General features: G+C 46.6%; 1 protein-coding gene across 4 annotated transcripts in view; it reads left to right on the forward strand.

The window, feature by feature from the left end:
- LOC126093841 (uncharacterized) overlaps positions 1 to 18400 on the forward strand; it is a 140148-nt gene that overhangs the window by 49554 nt on the left and 72194 nt on the right. For 3 of the 4 annotated variants that reach the window (XM_049908752.1, XM_049908753.1, XM_049908750.1), the window contains 2 exons: positions 3785 to 4000; positions 9495 to 9761. In XM_049908752.1, the coding sequence (XP_049764709.1) occupies positions 3785 to 4000; positions 9495 to 9761 (483 nt within the window). The remainder of the gene's footprint in view (positions 1 to 3784; positions 4001 to 9494; positions 9762 to 18400) is intronic. The other variant, XM_049908754.1, reaches the window with a different exon arrangement.

Here is an 18400-nt window from a genome sequence, read left to right on the forward strand (position 1 = left end):
AAATGAGAGAAAGGCTTCGTCAGTGTAGTCGCTAGCAACGTCGTCGTACAACTGGGACGAGTCCTAGTACGTCTCTCTAGACCTGCCGTGTGGTGGCGCTCGGTCTGCAATTACTGACAGTGGCGACACGCGGGTCCGACATGTACTAATGGACCGCGGCCGATTTAAAGCTACCACCTAGCAAGTGTGGTGTCTGGCGGTGACACCACATAAAGAATGGCTGGCATTGACCCAAGTTTCATCTAACTACACTATACTTTCGAATTCCACACCCATGATCCTGCGCAGAAATCTGCACCGCCATGCAACTACATCTGTCCTTTCCATTAATATTTTGCGTCCGTTAAACAGTGAATAGCTGAAGCCTATGTCTTTCAACACTGTACGCAATGAAAATTTGCTCCCTTTAAAAAGATCGTCTTTCTGAAGCGACACCAGTAATTTAGATAGAGTGGGATGTTCCCTTCTCTTATAATAGCTGTATATATGACGACGAATAGCGTCTTTCTGAAAATCGTCCAAAGCTGTCACCTGCTTATTTCTCGGTCGCTTCTTTCCTGGTGTGTGCAGCTTTGTTGTGCCACTCTCGTCACAATCTACACTATACTGTTCTTTCCCTATCTTTACAACAGTGTTCTTACTTATTGTCAATGCTGCTGCAGTTCTCTTCACAACCTGAACAACAGGAATTAAGGGCCCACCTTTGTCCCTTTCTTTCTCAAAGTAATCCCTTACAGAGCACACGAATTTACGGGCCTGGGTGTGTAGCACACTTTTCTTCCTCCGTTTCACTTCTTGTGTTGGGCTGGTACTACCCGCCGCACTAGACATTGTTTACAAAGAAACATAAACAAAAAAAACACTAAAAACAACAAAAACGAAATAAACTGCGAATTCAGCTTCAGACAAACGACGAACGACCGCACCGCCTGCACGCGAGACACTGGTAAGTTTCATAAGCGCGCGCGACCGGGTTTCAGAGCGGCAACGTGGCCCTTGCTACCCGCTCAAAGTCAGGCCGTCATTGGCTGCCTGCCTGCGGTCGCTAGGCAACGGAAAGACGCTACCGAGCTGTCAATACCAAAGACTCGTCTCCCAGACTGTAACACTCCCCATTGCCTCTTTGTCCACTATCCACCCGCGGAGGGCGGTTTGCGCCCACCAGCGAAAAACGGGCACGCACCTGAACTGGCCAATCAGAGGGCCGGAATCTCACAGGGAGGCGACCTTGCGACGTTAAAATCGAGCGGAAATAGCAGTTACAAGGTTGGTAAGGCAGGTTGGGGAACTGAGAACAGGAGAAACTTTGGCCACTACTGAACGTTCAAACGACACCACATGCTACCCTGGCGATCGGAAAAAGGATGGGAAACGGGAAGCTATCATGGCTACTAGGAAGACTGCTGCCATCGCCCGTCAATAAAGAAAATTCCTAGCGCCAAGCTCCTCTCACAGATCAGTGTGAGACAAACTGTAAACATCGTCAAATAAATTAGGCAACCTGTAGAGATTATTAACAGGGCCTGAATTATTATATTACCGAATACCAGAATGCTGGGATTAGAAACATGAGGCGCCGGCCGCGGTGGTCTAGCGGTTCTGGCGCTGCAGCCCGGAACCGCGGGACTGCTACGGTCGCAGGTTCGAATCCTGCCTCGGGCATGGGTGTGTGTGATGTCCTTAGGTTAGTTAGGTTTAAGTAGTTCTAAGTTCTAGGGGACTTATGACCTAAGATGTTGAGTCCCATAGTGCTCAGAGCCATTTGAACCATTTAGAAACATGAAATACGAGCACTGAACTGTGAATGAAGTGCACGTCTTTCAACGGACATCCAGCGCGGCACGTACCTTACCTGCGTTGTTGACTATCAAAAACAACCTTCTCATTACCAACACTGTTCACATTATTTTGCCTATCCGCTGTAGGTTTGCTGGTAGGACTTCGATACTCGCGTTGCGGCTGCGCACAGTGCCTTTCGTCCCTCTGAACAGCAGGCCGTTTTGTGGCGTGCCCCTACTAGACGTGGCTGATGCCTGTCTGCCACGAAACATTTCTCAACACCGTATTCGAGCACTGTAGCCCTGGTCGCTCCTGTAGTCTTGCGAGGTGGGGGGCTAGCGGTGTATTTAACACTAAATTCTTCTAGAATCTTCATATGGAAATGATGCTCTAAGCACCCCCTTTTCTAACTCCGACTTTTGCTGTTGCACATGGATTAAGATCAAACGCAAACTGACTCTAAATCGACCCTGCAAGTGGGATAGAAAAGAGTTTGGCACCTGCAATAATTTAATTTGATAGAAATTAAGGAAAGTTTCATTAACGTAGTGAGAAATGAAAGGGTTGCTCTACTGATTAACAGAATGAAAGTTCTGTCCAAAATAACAATCTGATTTATTATAACTAAACTCAAAATAATAAACAAAACACACGAAATATTTACAATACATCAAATTAGATACTCAAATAAATGCTGTGAACGTGAAGTTGTCCATAAACTAGATTGTGACATTTATGATGAAGTGGTATGTGGAGCCGCGCGCTCTGCTGAGCTCTGATTATCACAGAGCAAAATTACCAAATCTGCCGGTGCTGCTGACATACTTTACCAAGCTGCCTTCTTAACTGCAAGGACACGATCTGGCGTACCGGAAGCGGTGGCTGGTTGCTTCTACGTCCAGTCGTGGTGATGATAATGTCACGAGTATAGCCCAAAACAAATTATCCTGGCCTGGATGTTCCAGATTAAAGACTTCCTATCAATACAAATGCGCCTCTGAGGGAGACGAAGAAGGCTCGCCACACAATCACTGGCAGTACAGTGATTGATTTTAACAAGCGAAGTCACACAGTAACTCCGATACAGTCAACTTTAGCCAAAACTGCCCAAGACGGACAACATAGGCCGCTTGTACGCAGAATGCTCAATTGCCAACTGTACTCGGAAAGTTACGTTGAAGTCTAAACTTCAGCACCTTCGTCAAACAGTTACAATTCAATGAAAGTATATTAGACAGCCAACGGAAGGCAGGCTGTCCAGAGCAGCGAGAGCTCAGTCTTGTAACCTACTCCAACCGAAAGGCGAGAGCCGACTCTCTCAAGAGCACCCGTACAAGCCGAACACAGAACATTCCCGCCCCCACGACAGTGGTCGTGGTTAAACGTTCCAATCAGCAACTCGAAAACTGGCGGAAAATTCCCCTCTATTGCCGACGCAGTACTATTCCACCAGTGGAGATACTTGGTGCCAATTTCTGCGTCGATTTTGGTACGTCACGGAGCTGTTCCCTGAGCAAGCCAATCACAGTTATGATTTTGCAAAAAATGCGGGAACTTGCCCGCCAAGACTGCCTGGGAACACAAGTCATTCCCAAGCCTCGCTGGTAGCCTGCCAGAAACTGTTTTCACTAAGTTTCTGCGAAGTAACGGAATCTCTAGCCCAGCCGCTCCGTCAGGCCCCTGTGGGCGTGTCGCCGCCGCTCTTATGACAATGTCGGCGTCTGGAAAGCATCCACTCGACTCCCTCACACCCGTCGGCTTAACCCTTTCAAGCTCAGCAGAACCCGCCTGTCACTGGACCACCCTGGTGACGAGAAACACTGCGTGGGAAGTCCGCGTGTGAAGGAATAGCAACTTTTCACCGCATGCAATTAGAGAGGAAAATCGAATTACTCAGAGTAAGATAGTAATATGAGAGTGGGCTCATGCCACCTCTGTCTTCGTAGCGAAACAGATAGTGTGGTGGGGTGCGATGCATCACAGCGTGGGTCTGGATGTTGCGCAGGAGAGTGAACGGGTGCTGGTCCTGGAGGGCCTGCGCGTGGTGGCGGTCGACCTGGAGAAGAAGCTGAGCGCCCCGCAGCAGGCGGGGGAGACGAAGAGGCCATCCTTGCAGGAGGACGACCCCTACCTGCTGTCTAGCAGCAGCCAGCAGCTGATCAGGGAGGCGCCCAAGCCGCAGCCCGCCGTGCTGGGCGGCTTCAGCGGCAGTGACCCGGAGGTGTGCATAACACGTACTCTGCCTCGGCTGTCTTAGAGGACCTCTGTTAACGTAGCAGCTTCTGTCGCCACCCCATCCACTAACAAAAGCTGCTCCAGCACTGCAGGGCACTCCTCAGCTAGCTCCCGGGCAGGCGCAGCCAGTACACTCACATTCTGCGCATGCGCTAACCACTTTGCTGAGCCTGCCGTGTCCACTCTGCCAGAGCAGAAGTGTCGCGCAGGCTCTGTGGTCCGGTCCACCTGTTTGGTTGCCCCCGCATCAGGCTTTTGACCACCCTTGCCCACTTGTGTCTGTGGGCGTCTGGCTGCCCGGCATTAGACAAGCGAGCTGGAACAGCCTACGACTAGCAGATGGCCAGACGTTCAAATGGTTCAAATGGCTCTCAGCACTATGGGACTTAACATCTGAGATCATCAGTCCTCTAGACTTAGAACTGCTTAAACCTAACTAACCTAAGGACATTACACACATCCATGCCCGAGGCAGGATTCAAACCTGCGACCGTAGCAGCAGCGCGGTTCTGGACTGAAGTGCCTAAACCGCTCGGCCACGGCGCCCGGCGATGGTCAGACGAGAAGGCTTGGTAGCCTCAATAATAATTAAAAATTAATGGCATAAAATTGTGGAATTTCTATAGTACACAATTATGAATTTGTTCCACGAAGAAGTGACGGAAGAGCTAGTTAACTAAAAGCTAATTAAATGAATCTATATAGTTTCAGAGACTGCCCAGTCCGTGCAGTTGTGCATGGCTACTGTGCAGGATGGCGTAGTGGTTGGCGCATATGGCTGGTCAGCTGGAGACCCAGGTTCGAATCCTGGCCTTGGTGCAGACTTTCATTTGTTCTTCAGTCTGCGTGTATAGGTCATAGATGTTTGACACTTGAAAAGGGCTCTGGGAACACATAATTTCATTTGATTAAAACACCTATGCCAGGATTTCAGGCAGGATCCCTCATTTCGTTCGATGCTGAGGTGCTACTCCAATACATTTGGTGAGTCTCTGCAATGTGGTTGGAGTTTAGGGGGCGGCGTGAATGAGAATTTGAACTGAGGAGGGAGACGTGCTAACACTTTTGCAAAGCCATTGTGGCGTAGTGGTTAGCGTATCTACCTAGTGAGCGGGAGACGTGGCTTCGAATCCCGCCACTGGTAAAAATTTTCATTTGTGGCTTCAGACTGAATATATGTATCATACATGATAATTATTTTGGGCTTCAACTAAACTCCCACACTGTATGCTCCAGGCAGTCAATTTGACTTTGGTGGCCAAATCATTTAGTGAAACTGTTGAAGATTCCTATAACTGCGAGGTCCTGGAAAATGCCCGTCTTAGTTGCAGACGTGAAATCCATGAAGTATAGCAGCCACTTATCTCGGCAGCCACACGTACTACTTTCACCCATTGACTGTTTCACTTCCGTGAGATGACGGACTTCATGAATTGTAGTTAGACCCTTGTGATTCGTTGCGGACTATGAATCGAAAATTCTGGAGTTCGGTCCCCTGGTTGCCCGAGGATTAACGAGAGTCGCCTACAACTTCTCTAGCTTCTGCCAATATTTGTAAATGTGAAAAATGCCGAGATGCACTGCGGGTGATGGCAATTATTCCATATTTATGGTATCACAATTAGTCACTGCAGTTTTACACAGGGCCTTTGTGACGAGAGGAGTTCAGGTCTAAGTTGTCTGCTCTATTTGATCTTAAATTTCTCTTCAGTTGCTTACAATCTTGCCTGAAGCAGAAGATGCATTGCATCTCGGAAAAATCCGATTATTTGCTGGATATTAGCAGGTATTCCAACTGAATTCGAGATTCACCGTACTGTACTTTGTCCAGACAGTGCTTTATCATGCTCAGTATATACGTTCATTGTATCATGGGCACTCCTCACCCTTTCATTTCTTGTTCCCTCAGGCTAAACGTCACTGCACCAACCTCTTCGACAAGTGCCATTCGTAAGATCCTCCTTCTGGATTATATGAGATACTGTACTGGAAGTGGTAAAAAGTTGATATATACACACAAGGCTTTCACCATTTCTTTTTTATGTGCGCCAGACCGCTTCTTAGAGGTCCTGCTTCTGCTTTTGCTACTGACTCGGCAGATCAGTGTACAACAATCGCTTTTAAATCCCTGCTGTAACACAAAATTTTATTTTGAATTGCAACCTGTTTCGTGCAATTCCCCGTGGTTTTTCCCTGAATGGCATTTCGGCAGATCAGTGTACAACAATCGCTTTTAAATCCCTGCTGTAACACAAAATTTTATTTTGAATTGCAACCTGTTTCGTGCAGTTCCCCGTGGTTTTTCCCTGAATGGCATTTTGGTGGCCTCTTGACGTCACTGATGTCAAGAGTTATCGAATCTCCAGCAGTGTTTTGCGCAGAATTATCTTCACCTGTGAGATTATTTCAAAAGGACTCCAAAACCGCGTGCAGATTAAATTGACAGAGTAGCACACGCTGTTCCTTAATGTAATTGCAAAACGAAAGAATTTGTGAATGAAGCAAAAATTTACCTGAATCTAATATCTCCTACAGTGGAAGTGAGTGCATGTGATTTCACTAATCCTCCTCCTCCCCGTACCCTCTCCAGCCTCCGGCACCTCCCACACACCTCCTTTGGTATAGGTAGAGAGTAGCCCTACAAGCCTTCACAGAATGTATAGGCTCTGAGTTCGAAAAGTAAGTGTTTGGGAAGGGGTCGACCAACAACTCAAGGCTACATACCTGGTTAACCGAAGCGTAAGTAGCCCTTAAAAGTCACCATCTATCTGGGTGACTGTGACTTAATAATTGTGGGAAGGACAGAACCACGCTACCGCTACTACACGCATCAAAAAAAGTTTTGCATCACCTCGGTTCCGAGAGTCTGGAATCTGTACAGAAAACGGGAATAGGGATCAACATAAAAATAATTTCTGCCCTTTTTATTGCTCATTGAAACCACACATACAGCGAGACCTTCAGAGGGGGTGGTCCAGATTGCTGTATACACTGGTACCTGTAAAATCCAGTAGCATGTCCTCTTGCATTGATGCGTGCCTGTATTGGTCGTGGCATACTATCCGCAAGTTCATCAAGGCACTGTTGGTCCAGATTGTCGCACTACTCAACGGCGATTCGGTATAGATCCCTCAGAGGGATTGGTGGGTCACGTCGTCCATAAACAGCCCTTTTCAACGAGGCATGTTCGATAGGGTTCATGTCTGGAGAACATGCTGGCTGCTGTAGTCGAGCGAAGTCGTTATCCTGAAGGAAGTCATTCACAAGATGTGCACGATAGGGGCGCGAATTGTCGTCCATGAAGGCGAATGTCTCGCCAATATGCTGCCGATATGGTTGCGCTATCGGTCGGAGGATGGCATTCACGTATCGTACAGCCATTACGTCGCCTTCCATGACCACCAGCGGCGTACGGCGTCCCACATAATGCCACCCCAAAACAGCAGGCAACCTCCACCTTGCTGCCCTCGCTGGACAAGGTATCTAAGGCGTTCAGCCTGACCGGGTTGCCTCCAAACATGTCTCCGACGATTGTCTGGTTGAAGGCATATGCGACACTCATCGGTGAAGAGAACGTGATGCCAATCCTGAGCGGTCCATTTGGCATGTTGTTGGACCCATCTGTACCGCGCTACATGGTGTCGTGGTTACAAAGATGGACCTCGCCAAGGACGTCGGAAGTGAAGTTGCGCATCATGCAGCCTATGCCACAGTTTGAGTCGTAACACGACGTCCTGTGGCTGCACGAAAAGCATTATTCAACATGGCGGTGTTGCTGTCAGGGTTCCTCCGAGCCATAATCCGTAGGCAGCGTTCATCCACTGCAGTAGTAGCCCTTGGGCGGCCTGAGCGTGGCATGTCATCGACAGTTCCTGTCTTTCTGTATCTCCTCCATGTCCGAACAACAAACATCGCTTTGGTTCACTCCGAGACGCCTGGACACTCGTTCGTTAGTTATGAGTTGTTATTTTGATATCTTACACTACTATTCGTGAAAGTGAACGGAGTCTGTAATAGTGAAGTCAAGATTAACTTACCTGATCGTTTAAAGAGACCACATAGTAGTGCAACATGGTAAATGAATACACTTGTAGCCCCGCAGGAATGAAATTTTATTCATAGATTACACCGTATATAATTGCGGGTCAGCGCCTATGACAGAAAGATTGTCTTGGAGAACAATTTCATTATCTTGGTAGCTTCCTCTAGCTAGAGTGGAATCCAGCAACGAAACATAGTGAGGTGCTGGATGCAGTCTTCGGAGATAGTGTTCCAGGTTAGCAATTGGCCAAGGGACTCGTCGGTAATTAGATCTGAACAGACATTGTCCCATTAACAGTGCCGTGTATCAGTGTCCATGTTATTATTTTGTCTTTGTGACCGTTCGTTTTTAATCTTCTACATCCACATCTACATCCATACTCCGCAAGCCACCTGACGGTTTGTGGCGGAGGGTACTTCGAGTACCTCTATCTTTTCTCCCTTCTATTACAGACTCGTATTGTTCGTGGAAAGAAAGATTGTCGGTATGTCTCTGGGTGGGCTCTAATCTCTCTGATTTTATCCTCATGGTCTCTTCGCGAGATATACGTTGGAGGGAGCAATATACTGCTTGACTCCTCGGTGAAGGTATGTTCTCTAAACTCCAACGAAAGCCCGTACCGAGCTACTGAGCGTCTCTCCTGCAGAGTCTTCCACTGGAGTTTATCTGTCATCTCCGTAACGCTTTCGCGATTACTAAATGATCCTATAACAAAGCGCGCTGCTCTCCGTTGGATCTTCTCTATCTCTTGTATCAACCTTATCTGGTACGGATCCCACACCTGTGAGCAGTATTCAAGCAGTGGGCGAACAAGTGTACTGTAACCGACTTCCTTTGTTTTCGGACTGCACTTCCTTAGGATTCTTCCAATGAATCTCAGTCTGGCATCTGCTTTACCGACGATCAACTTAATATGATCATTCCATTTTAAATCACTCCTAATGCCTATTCCCAGATAATTTATGGAATTAACTACTTCCAGCTGCTGACCTGCTATATGTGGGGTAGCTAAATGATAAGTGATTTTTCTTTCTATGTATTCGCAGCACATTACACTTGTCTACATTGAGATTCAATTGCCATTCCCTGCACCATGCGTCAATTCGCTGCAGATCCTCCTGCATTTCAGTACAATTTTCCATTGTTACAACCTCTCGATATACTACAGCATCATCCGCAAAAAGCCTCAGTGAACTTCCGATGTTATCCACAAGGTCATTTATATATATTGTGAATAGCAACGGTCCTAGTACACTCCCATGCGGCACACCTGAAATCACTCGTACTTCGGAAGACTTCTCTCCATTGAGAATGACATGCTGCGTTCTTCCTCTGGTGTTTTTGCTACAGCGAAAATAATAAATCATATTCACTCTTTGCAGGACTTAAAAAGTCAAGAAAGTCTTTTTTACAATATTTTTCCTTCCTTCCTTATTAGGTGTCGCCAGTTGGGCTGAACAGTGCGGACGAGAAGAAATTATCGAATGGTACCAGCTCATGGGCAGACACCAACGGCAACCATCCAGCCAAGCCGGTGCATCACCCGGCCAAGCACGTGCACCACGGACAGACTCACGTGCACGTACACCTGGACGTCGATGACGTCGACGGGGACGACTCTGTGCTGTCGTCGCTGCGTGGTCTGCTGATCGTCCTGGCGCTCTCTGTCCACGAGCTGTTCGAGGGGCTCGCCGTCGGCCTGCAGGTGAGTGTCCGCCCCTGGTAGCTGAGTTATACCTAACGGCCCGGGTTCGATTCCCGGCTGGGTCGGAAATTTTCTCCACTCAGGGACTGGGTGTTGTGTTGTCCTTATCACCATCATTTCATCCCCATCGACACACAAGTCGCCGAAGTGGGGTCAACTCGAAAGACTTGCACCAGGCGAACGGTCTACCCGACGGGAGGACCTAGCCTCAAGGCATTTCCATTTCCACTTGCAGGTGAGTGAGTCACTGCAGGCTTCCAGCCCTCAGCTCAGGTAGCGAAGTTGGGCAGAAGTTCCCTTCTCTGTTCGTCTCGTCAACTAGAACTGGTTGCACACTTTGTGCACGCTGACTGCACTTCATAGAAAAAGAGGGGAAACTGTGACAAGCATTGGACATTACCATCACCTGCATTAAGACAACATTAAGCTGAAAGCGCCACAGTTACTTCCTCACTTGAAACTAGCTTTTTCCCGTCCTTCTGTATTCTGTAGGAACTGAATCAGAATTATCTCGTTTGTGTGAGAGAGCGCACGTCTTTAGACTTGGCGAATGGAAGGCTTCTTCGTATCTTGTACCTTGGATGTAGTCAGACATCGGAGTGAAAGTCGCACACAGGACACCTGCGGTATCATCATATTGTGAGTCCCTAACATGTGGGACCTGCCGTGTTCGAGGTAGTGGAGGCATTCAGCTTTTCATCTGCCAGTACGTCAAGGGAGTGGCTCGATCGTGTATACCTCGATTTGGGGTAAACCTTCTCTGCCAGAGGCAACTGCCATGAGCAACAACCTGTTGGTGACATGGATTGCTATGAAATCTTGTAGATGGGTCATATTTATGGCTGGATGGCAGTAACCAGTGAATGACTTCCCCATTGGATACAGATGCGAAGGATATACTAGTGTCTTCAAAGGAATAATCATATCTTTCTGCTGAACGGAAAACGTAAATGCTAATGATAGTCAGTTGATTTGTACCCTACCCCTTCCAAATACAACTTAGTCACTTAACCACAGAGCTGTTTCATCCAGTACAGCAGGTATAGTATGTATGAAGTCGCCCGCCCGGTTGGCCGTGCCGTCTAACGCACGGCTTTCCGGGAGGGAAGGAGCGCCTGGTCCTCGGCACGAATCCGCTCGGCGGATTTGTGTCGAGGTCCTGTGAGCCGGCTGGTCTGTGGATGATTTTTAGGCGGTTTCCCATCTGCCTTGGCGAATGCAGGCTGGTTCCCCTTATTCTGCCTCAGTTACACTATGTCGCGGATTGCTGCGCAAACAAGTCCTTCACGTACGCGTACACCACCATTACTCTACCACGCAAACATAGGGGTTACACTCGTCTGGTATGAGACGTTCCCTGGGGGGTCCATCGGGGGCCGTACGGCACAATAACCCTGGATTCGGTGTGGGGCGGCGGAGGGGTGAAGTGGACTGCGGTAGTCGTCGTGGGGTTGTGGACCACTGCGGCTGCGGCGGGGACGGAGCCTCTCCGTCGTTTCTAGGTCCCCGGTTAACATACAATACAATACAATGTATGAAGTCTGTAACCGTAATATCTGTAGTTAGGAAACTTGACATCTCTGGCGACATCGCTGAATTGCAGTCTCGCTCTATTAGTCGATCATGAAGTAAGTAGTTCAGCTCACGAGGGGACAAAAATGTGTTGTGTTGTGAATCACTGGGCTTTCACTGACCCCTGAATTAATTTCTACACAGAGGACGATCAAGGGCTGTGGATGTGTGGCCAACAACGTAGGGGAAACAGCAGAACGAATGGTAACTTCTACGTGACTTACGTGGGTCTTCTAGCAAGAGCAGGCTGCGGACAATGGAGTGGTGGATTTGTTTGAACATACTGGGACCGTGGTCGACGGCACTAGCTTAACTGTGGCCCCACCTCAAGGCTGACGTGCGGGGGGTTCAGGATTGTTTGGATATGGTACGGGGTTCGTGGAACTCTGGTTCTTCAGATTTAGCATGTTGTCATCAGAAATCGGCGATTTATTCGCGTAATGTTAATATGGATCGTAGATGCAGAATTCTCCAACGGGCACTTACTAATGTATGTTCCTTAATCGTGAGCTGTCCCACTGGTTAAGATTAGGTTCAAATGGCTCTGGGACTTAACATCTGAGTTCATCAGTCCCCTGTAACTTAGAACTACTTAAACCTAACTAACCTAAGGACATCACACACATCCATGCCCGAGGCAGGATTCGAACCTGCGACCGTAGCAGTCGCACGGTTCCAGACAAAAGCGCCTAGAACCGCTCAGCCACAGTGGCTGGCTTTAAGATTAGGAAAGGCCAGTTAGCCACCTGCTGCGATGATAGTGTAGATGACAACAAATACAGCGCTATGGTTTAATGGTTCACGGTGTTTTTCCTTTTCTATTTAATACTGAATTCCACCTATTATTGTAAAGACTTAAACTCCATTACAAATCTTGAAGCGAATGTTTAGTAACAGTTGTATACAACTTACTGCAGTTATATGAAAATACTACTCGCATTAGATTCCAGGTGCTGGGTGTTGAAATTGTAAACAATAAAACATTAATAAATAAACGTGAATTTGACCAACAGTGGGAGCGCAGATATTGGCGTACAGTTGATGGCCACCATATGACTCCAGCGCCTTGAGTTGGTTTACCTATGGAGGTAGATAAGTCGATGTTCTGGGTGGTCCGTTCGTTGCAAGGGAACATCACGCTCATGGTCCCTGTAACCACTTTTAGACAGAAGCAGAAATCATACAGGTATCACTTTTCATCCTCTTTGTTTCTATCATTTTGCACCCACCACAACAGTCTAGTCTTCGCAACTGACATGTTTAAACAGTGGTCAGGGGAAAACGGTGGTAAATCATCTTCCATGCCTTACAACATGCTTAGGAAATTCAGTTCACCTATGCTGTAGCACTTTCGCCTGTCTGAAGCTGAGATCTCATCGCGAAGGCAACTACGTGAGCAATTAAACCAGTCATTATCATCATACGCAGCGGCTTCACCACTCACACATTCGAGAGCCCTGTTGAAAACAGCCCTCATCAAAATGTCTCCGAGTTTTCCTACCTTGAAGAGCTGCAGCCTAAATACAACAGCTTATCTTTAGATTGCCCGCCTATCTCGTTCCTATCCTTTCCCATCCCTATACATAGGGTGGTCCATTGATCGTGACCGGGCCAAATATCTCACGAAATAAGCGACAAACGAAAAAACTACAAAGAACGAAACTTGTCTAGCTTGAAGGGGGAAGCAGGATGGCGCTATGATCGGCCCACTAGATGGCGTTGCCATAGGTCAAACGGATATGAACTGCGTTTTTTAAAAATAGGAACCCCCCTTTTTATTACATATTCGTGTAGTACGTAAAGAAATATGAATGTTTAAGTTGGACCACTTTTTTCGCTTTGTGATAGATGGCGCTGTAATGGTCACAAACATATGGCTCACAATTTTATACGAACAGTTGGTAACAGTTAGGTTTTTTAAATTAAAATACAGAACGTAGGTACGTTTGAACATTTTATTTCGCTTGTTCCAATGTGATACATGTACCTTTGTGAACTTATCATTTCTGAGAACGCATGTGATTACCTGTAAATACCACATAATGCCATAAATGCTCAAAATGATGTCCATCAACCTCAGTGCATTTGGGAATGCGTGTAACGACATTCCTCTCAACAGCGAGTAGTTCGCCTTCCGTAATTTTCGCACATGCATTGACAATGCGCTGACGCATGTTGTCAGGCGTTGTCGGTGGATCACGATAGCAAATATCCTTCAAGTTTCCCCACAGAAAGAAATTCGGGGACGTCAGATCCGGTGAACGTGCGTGCCATGGTATTGTGCTTCGACGATCAATCCACCTGTCATGAAATATGCTATTCAATACCGCTTCAACCGCAAGCGAGCTATGTGCCGGACATCCATCATGTTGGAAGTACATCGCCGTTCTATCATGCAGTGAAACATCTTGTAGTATTATCGGTAGAACATTACGTAGGAAATCAGCATACATTGCACCATTTAGATTGCTATCGATAAAATGGGGGCCAATTATCCTTCCTCCCATAATGCCGCACCATACATTAACCCGCCAAGGTCGCTGATGTTCCACTTGTCGCAGCCGTTGTGGATTTTCCGTTGCCCCATAGTGCATATTATGCCGGTTTGCGTTACCGCTGTTGGTGAATGACGCTGCGTCGCTAAATAGAACGCGCGCGAAAAATCTGTCATCGTCCCGTAATTTCTCTTGTGTCCAGTGGCAGAACTGTACACGACGTTCAAAGTCGTCGCCATGTAATTCCTGGTGCATATAAATATGGTACGGGTGCAATCGATGTTGATGTAGCATTCTCAACAGCGACGTTTTTGAGATTCCAGATTCTCGCGCAATTTGTCTGCTACTGATGTGCGGATTAGCCGCGACAGCAGCTATAACACCTGCTTGGGCATCATCATTTGTTGCAGGTCGTGGTTGACGTTTCACATGTGGCTGAACACTTCCTGTTTCCTTAAATAACGTAACTATCCGGCGAACGGTACGGACACTTGGATGATGTCGTCCAGGATAGCAGCATACATAGCCCACGCCCGTTGGGCATTTTGATCACAATAGCCATACATCAATACGATATCGACCTTTTCCGCAATTGGTAAACGGTCCATTTTTACACGAGTAATGTATCACAAAGCAAATACCGTCCGCACTGGTGAAATGTTAAGTGATACCACGTACTTATACGTTTGTGACTATTACAGCGCCATCTATGACAAAGCGAAAAAAGGTGGTCCAATTATAACATTCATATTTCTTTACGCACTACACGAATATGTAATAAAAATGGGGGTTCCTATTTAAAAAAAACGCAGTTGTTATCCGTTTGACCTACGTCAGCGCCATCTAGCTGGCCAACCGTAGCTCCATTTGGTTTCCCCCTTCAATCTAGACTAGTTTCGTTCTTTGTAGTTTTTTCGTTTGATGCTTATTTCGTGAGATATTTGGCCCGGTGACTATCAATGAACCACCCTGTATATCTCACAAAAGACCAAGAAGGTAAAATTAGGGAGATTCGAGTTCACACGAAGCGCTTTCCGCTCATACTTCGTCACTGGAACAGGAGAGGGGTGAGAATGACTGGTACACAAAGTACCGTCCTCCAGACTCCATAAGGCAACTTGCGAAGTGCAGAAGTAGGTGTAGAAGTTGCCTGCTCTGTTCGTTCGCTGTGGTAGAAGACCCAGAAGCGCTGTAGGGCTCCCATAGGCGGACGGCGCCAGAAGCAAGTCTCCCCTTGTTTACGGACGCCAAGCGTGGCCCAGTGACCCACACTTTCTACTGCCGACATTCACAGCACAAAGAGCAAGCGTCGGGCACGCACCGTGGGAATGAAGCCCAACTGCAGGAAGAGGTCGCCAAGTTCATTATAGACGGGTTGTAAATAAAGCCGCGACCTCCGCGGGACCGGCAGCGGCTCTGAAATAGCTGCGTGGTCAGGTGGTCAACTGGACACTTGATCCCTAACCGCCGGAGTGGAGCGTCCATTGCACAATGCGTGCTTCTGGCTGGACAGCTGCACTGGCGGGCAGCAACTACCACTGGCGCCAGTTGTGTTGCAAGCGAGAATCAGCTTGTCTTGCTGCTCTAAACAGCCATGGGAAAGAGACGCTGCGACCAATTTATTTGATTAAAAGGTGCAATAAGTAGAAAAACTAAAATCAGTGGGAGAACGGTGGCCGGATTAATCTGAAAGGACGGGTTGACCGATGGGCTCATTAGAAGAACGACAGTGGCATGAGCTGCTATGCCCAAATAGTGATGGGAGAGACACGAAACACTGTCTTAGAAAAGCGACCGGGAGAATATACAGGGTGGTTCATTGATAGTGACGGGGCCAAATATCTCACGAAATAAAGCAACAATCGAAAAAACTACAAAGAACGAAACTCGTCTAGCTTGAAGGGGGAAACCAGATGTCGCTATGATTGGCCCGCTAGATGGCGCTGCCATAGGTCAAACGGATATCAACTGCGTTTTTTAAAATAGGAACCCCCGTTTTTTATTACATATTCGTGTAGTACGTAAAGAAATATGAATGTTTTAGTTGGACCACATTTTTTCGCTTTGTGATAGATGGCGCTGTAATAGTCACAAACGTATAAGTACGTGGTATCACGCAAGATTCCGCCAGTGTAACGGTATTTGCTTCGTGATACATTACCTGTGTTAAAATGGGCCGTTTACCAATTGCGGAAAAGGTCGATATCGTGTTGATGTATGGCTATTGTGATCAAAATGACCAACGGGCGTATGATATGTATGCTGCCCGGTATACTGGACGACATCATACAAGTGTCCGGACCGTTCGCCGGATAGTTACGTTATTTAAGGAAACAGGAAGTGTTCAGCCACATGTGAAACGTCAACCACGACCTGCAACAAATGATGATACCCAAGTAGGTATTTTAGCTGCTGTCGCGGCCAATCCGCACATCAGTAGCAGACAAATTGCTCGAGAATCGGGAATCTCAAAAACGTCGGTGTGGAGAATGCTAAGTTCACAAAGGTACATGTATCACATTGGAAGAACCGAAATAAAATCTTCAAACGCACCTACGTTCTGTATTTTAATTTAAAAAACCTACCTGGTGGTGGTGGTTAGTGTTTAACGTCCCATCGACAACGAAGTCATTAGAGACGGAGCGCAAGCTCGGGTTAGGGAAGGATCGGGAAGGAAATCGGCCGTGCCCTTTCAAAACCTACCTGTTACCAATTGTTCCTCTAAAATTGTGAGCCATATGTTTGTGGCTATTACAGCGCCATCTATCAGAAAGCGAAAAAAGTGGCCAACTAAAGCATTCATATTTCTTACGTACTACAAGAATATGTAATAAAAAATGAGGGTTCCTATTTAAAAAAACGCAGTTGATATCCGTTTGACCTATGGCAGCGCCATCTAGCGGGCCAACCATAGCGCGATCTGGTTTCCCCTTTCAAGCTAGACAAGTTTCGTTCTTTGTAGTTTTTTCGTTTGTGGCTTATTTCGTGAGATATTTGGCCCGATCACGATCAATGGGCCATCCTGTACGTAGGTGGAAGCAATATAGTGGTCGACTCTTTCAGGAGCGTACGCTCTCGGAATTTTAACAGCAAACTACAATGACGTTTTCCACCTTATATCGCTCTGTACTGATACTACCAAATATTTAGTGGATGTGAACGCTTCCAGTAACTGTTCGGCAACAGGTAAAGAATACAGAGATGTTAAGTAGCTGGGAGTTATTTTAATGGAACGGCATTTTGCAAGCGGTATTCGGTATCTCTTCTTACCGTGATTTTAGTGATATAAAACTAATTAGCGTTGAAAGGGACCAGAGTAAAACGCGCTGACTAAATTTAAATCTTATGACCGCCAGCACAGTGCATGATCCGCCTCGTTATGCGACGTTTACGTGCCACATCGGGCAAATTACGCTGCGCCTGCTATTTTGGACTTTACATTTAGGACATTCACCGTCCTCTCAGTTTGCGTAAAGCTTCTTTGTAAACACGAATAAGGATTCTGTATTCACTTCTATATCCTCAGACGTCTATACAGAGCATACCGGAGGGCTCTTCTTGCCAGTGTTGCCATTGTTTATCATATTCCAATCTTAAAGTCATCTTGCTGGAGCGGAAGTTCTTGTTGCCGTTTCCCGTGTTTATGGAGTAAGTTCGGTTTTCAAAGCTCTTCCTTTTACAAAATACAATGTAGGCCCTTCTTTTATTCTTCACTCAAACATATTTCGACACCTACGAGCCATTTTCTTTTTTATTTTTGTAGCATATTTTACAATATTTTTGTTGGTTCTCTATTTTATGTCTAAAAACTATAACATGCGCAATTTATTTTGTTGTGATTGCTCACTAATCTCCGCATGAATTGTAAAGATGGGACTGTCTTGCGCCGGCCGCTGGTGGCCGAGCGGTTCTAGGCTCTTCAGTCTGGAACCGCGTGACCGTTACGGTCGCAGGTTCTAATCCTGCCTCGGGCATGGATGTGTGTGAAGTCTTTAGGTTAGTTAGGTTTAATTAGTTCTATGTGCTAGGGGACTGATGACCTCAGATGTTAAGTCCCATAGTATTCAGAGCCATTTGAACCATTTTTGATTGTCTTGCTTTCATGCATTATATGGCTTGACAGCAATGTCATCAGCAAAGTAGGCGGAAAAAAGTGCCAAAGAGTTTTCCCAAGAGCAACAGTAGCGGATGATGTATACTTACATTTGCCATCTTACTGTACTTCTTGATATATGTCTTTGTGCTTGTAAATATACACAGTTTTTTTTTCTTCACCTTTTTCATTTCATTCTCACCTTGTACCGTAAGTTTTCATACAGAAAACGAAATTTAGGAAAACGTATGGTCACCATACTCTTTGAGAGGTATTGGGTTACTGTCGCTACTCAATTGTTCATCGCATTATTTTTATCCAGTGCGGCGCTAGTTTTGAATGGCTGGTGCGAGTTTTTATGGTGCAGGAGCTGATGTAAACATATTTGATGTGAGTGTCTATATGTGCGTGAGCGCAGGGAGAGAATGAGAAAGTAAGGTCGAAAAGCACCTGTTTTTAGGCAAGATACGACTTTTAAA

This window comes from Schistocerca cancellata, chromosome 1, assembly GCF_023864275.1.
Source record: "Schistocerca cancellata isolate TAMUIC-IGC-003103 chromosome 1, iqSchCanc2.1, whole genome shotgun sequence".
In the NCBI taxonomy this organism is placed as follows: domain Eukaryota; kingdom Metazoa; phylum Arthropoda; class Insecta; order Orthoptera; family Acrididae; genus Schistocerca; species Schistocerca cancellata.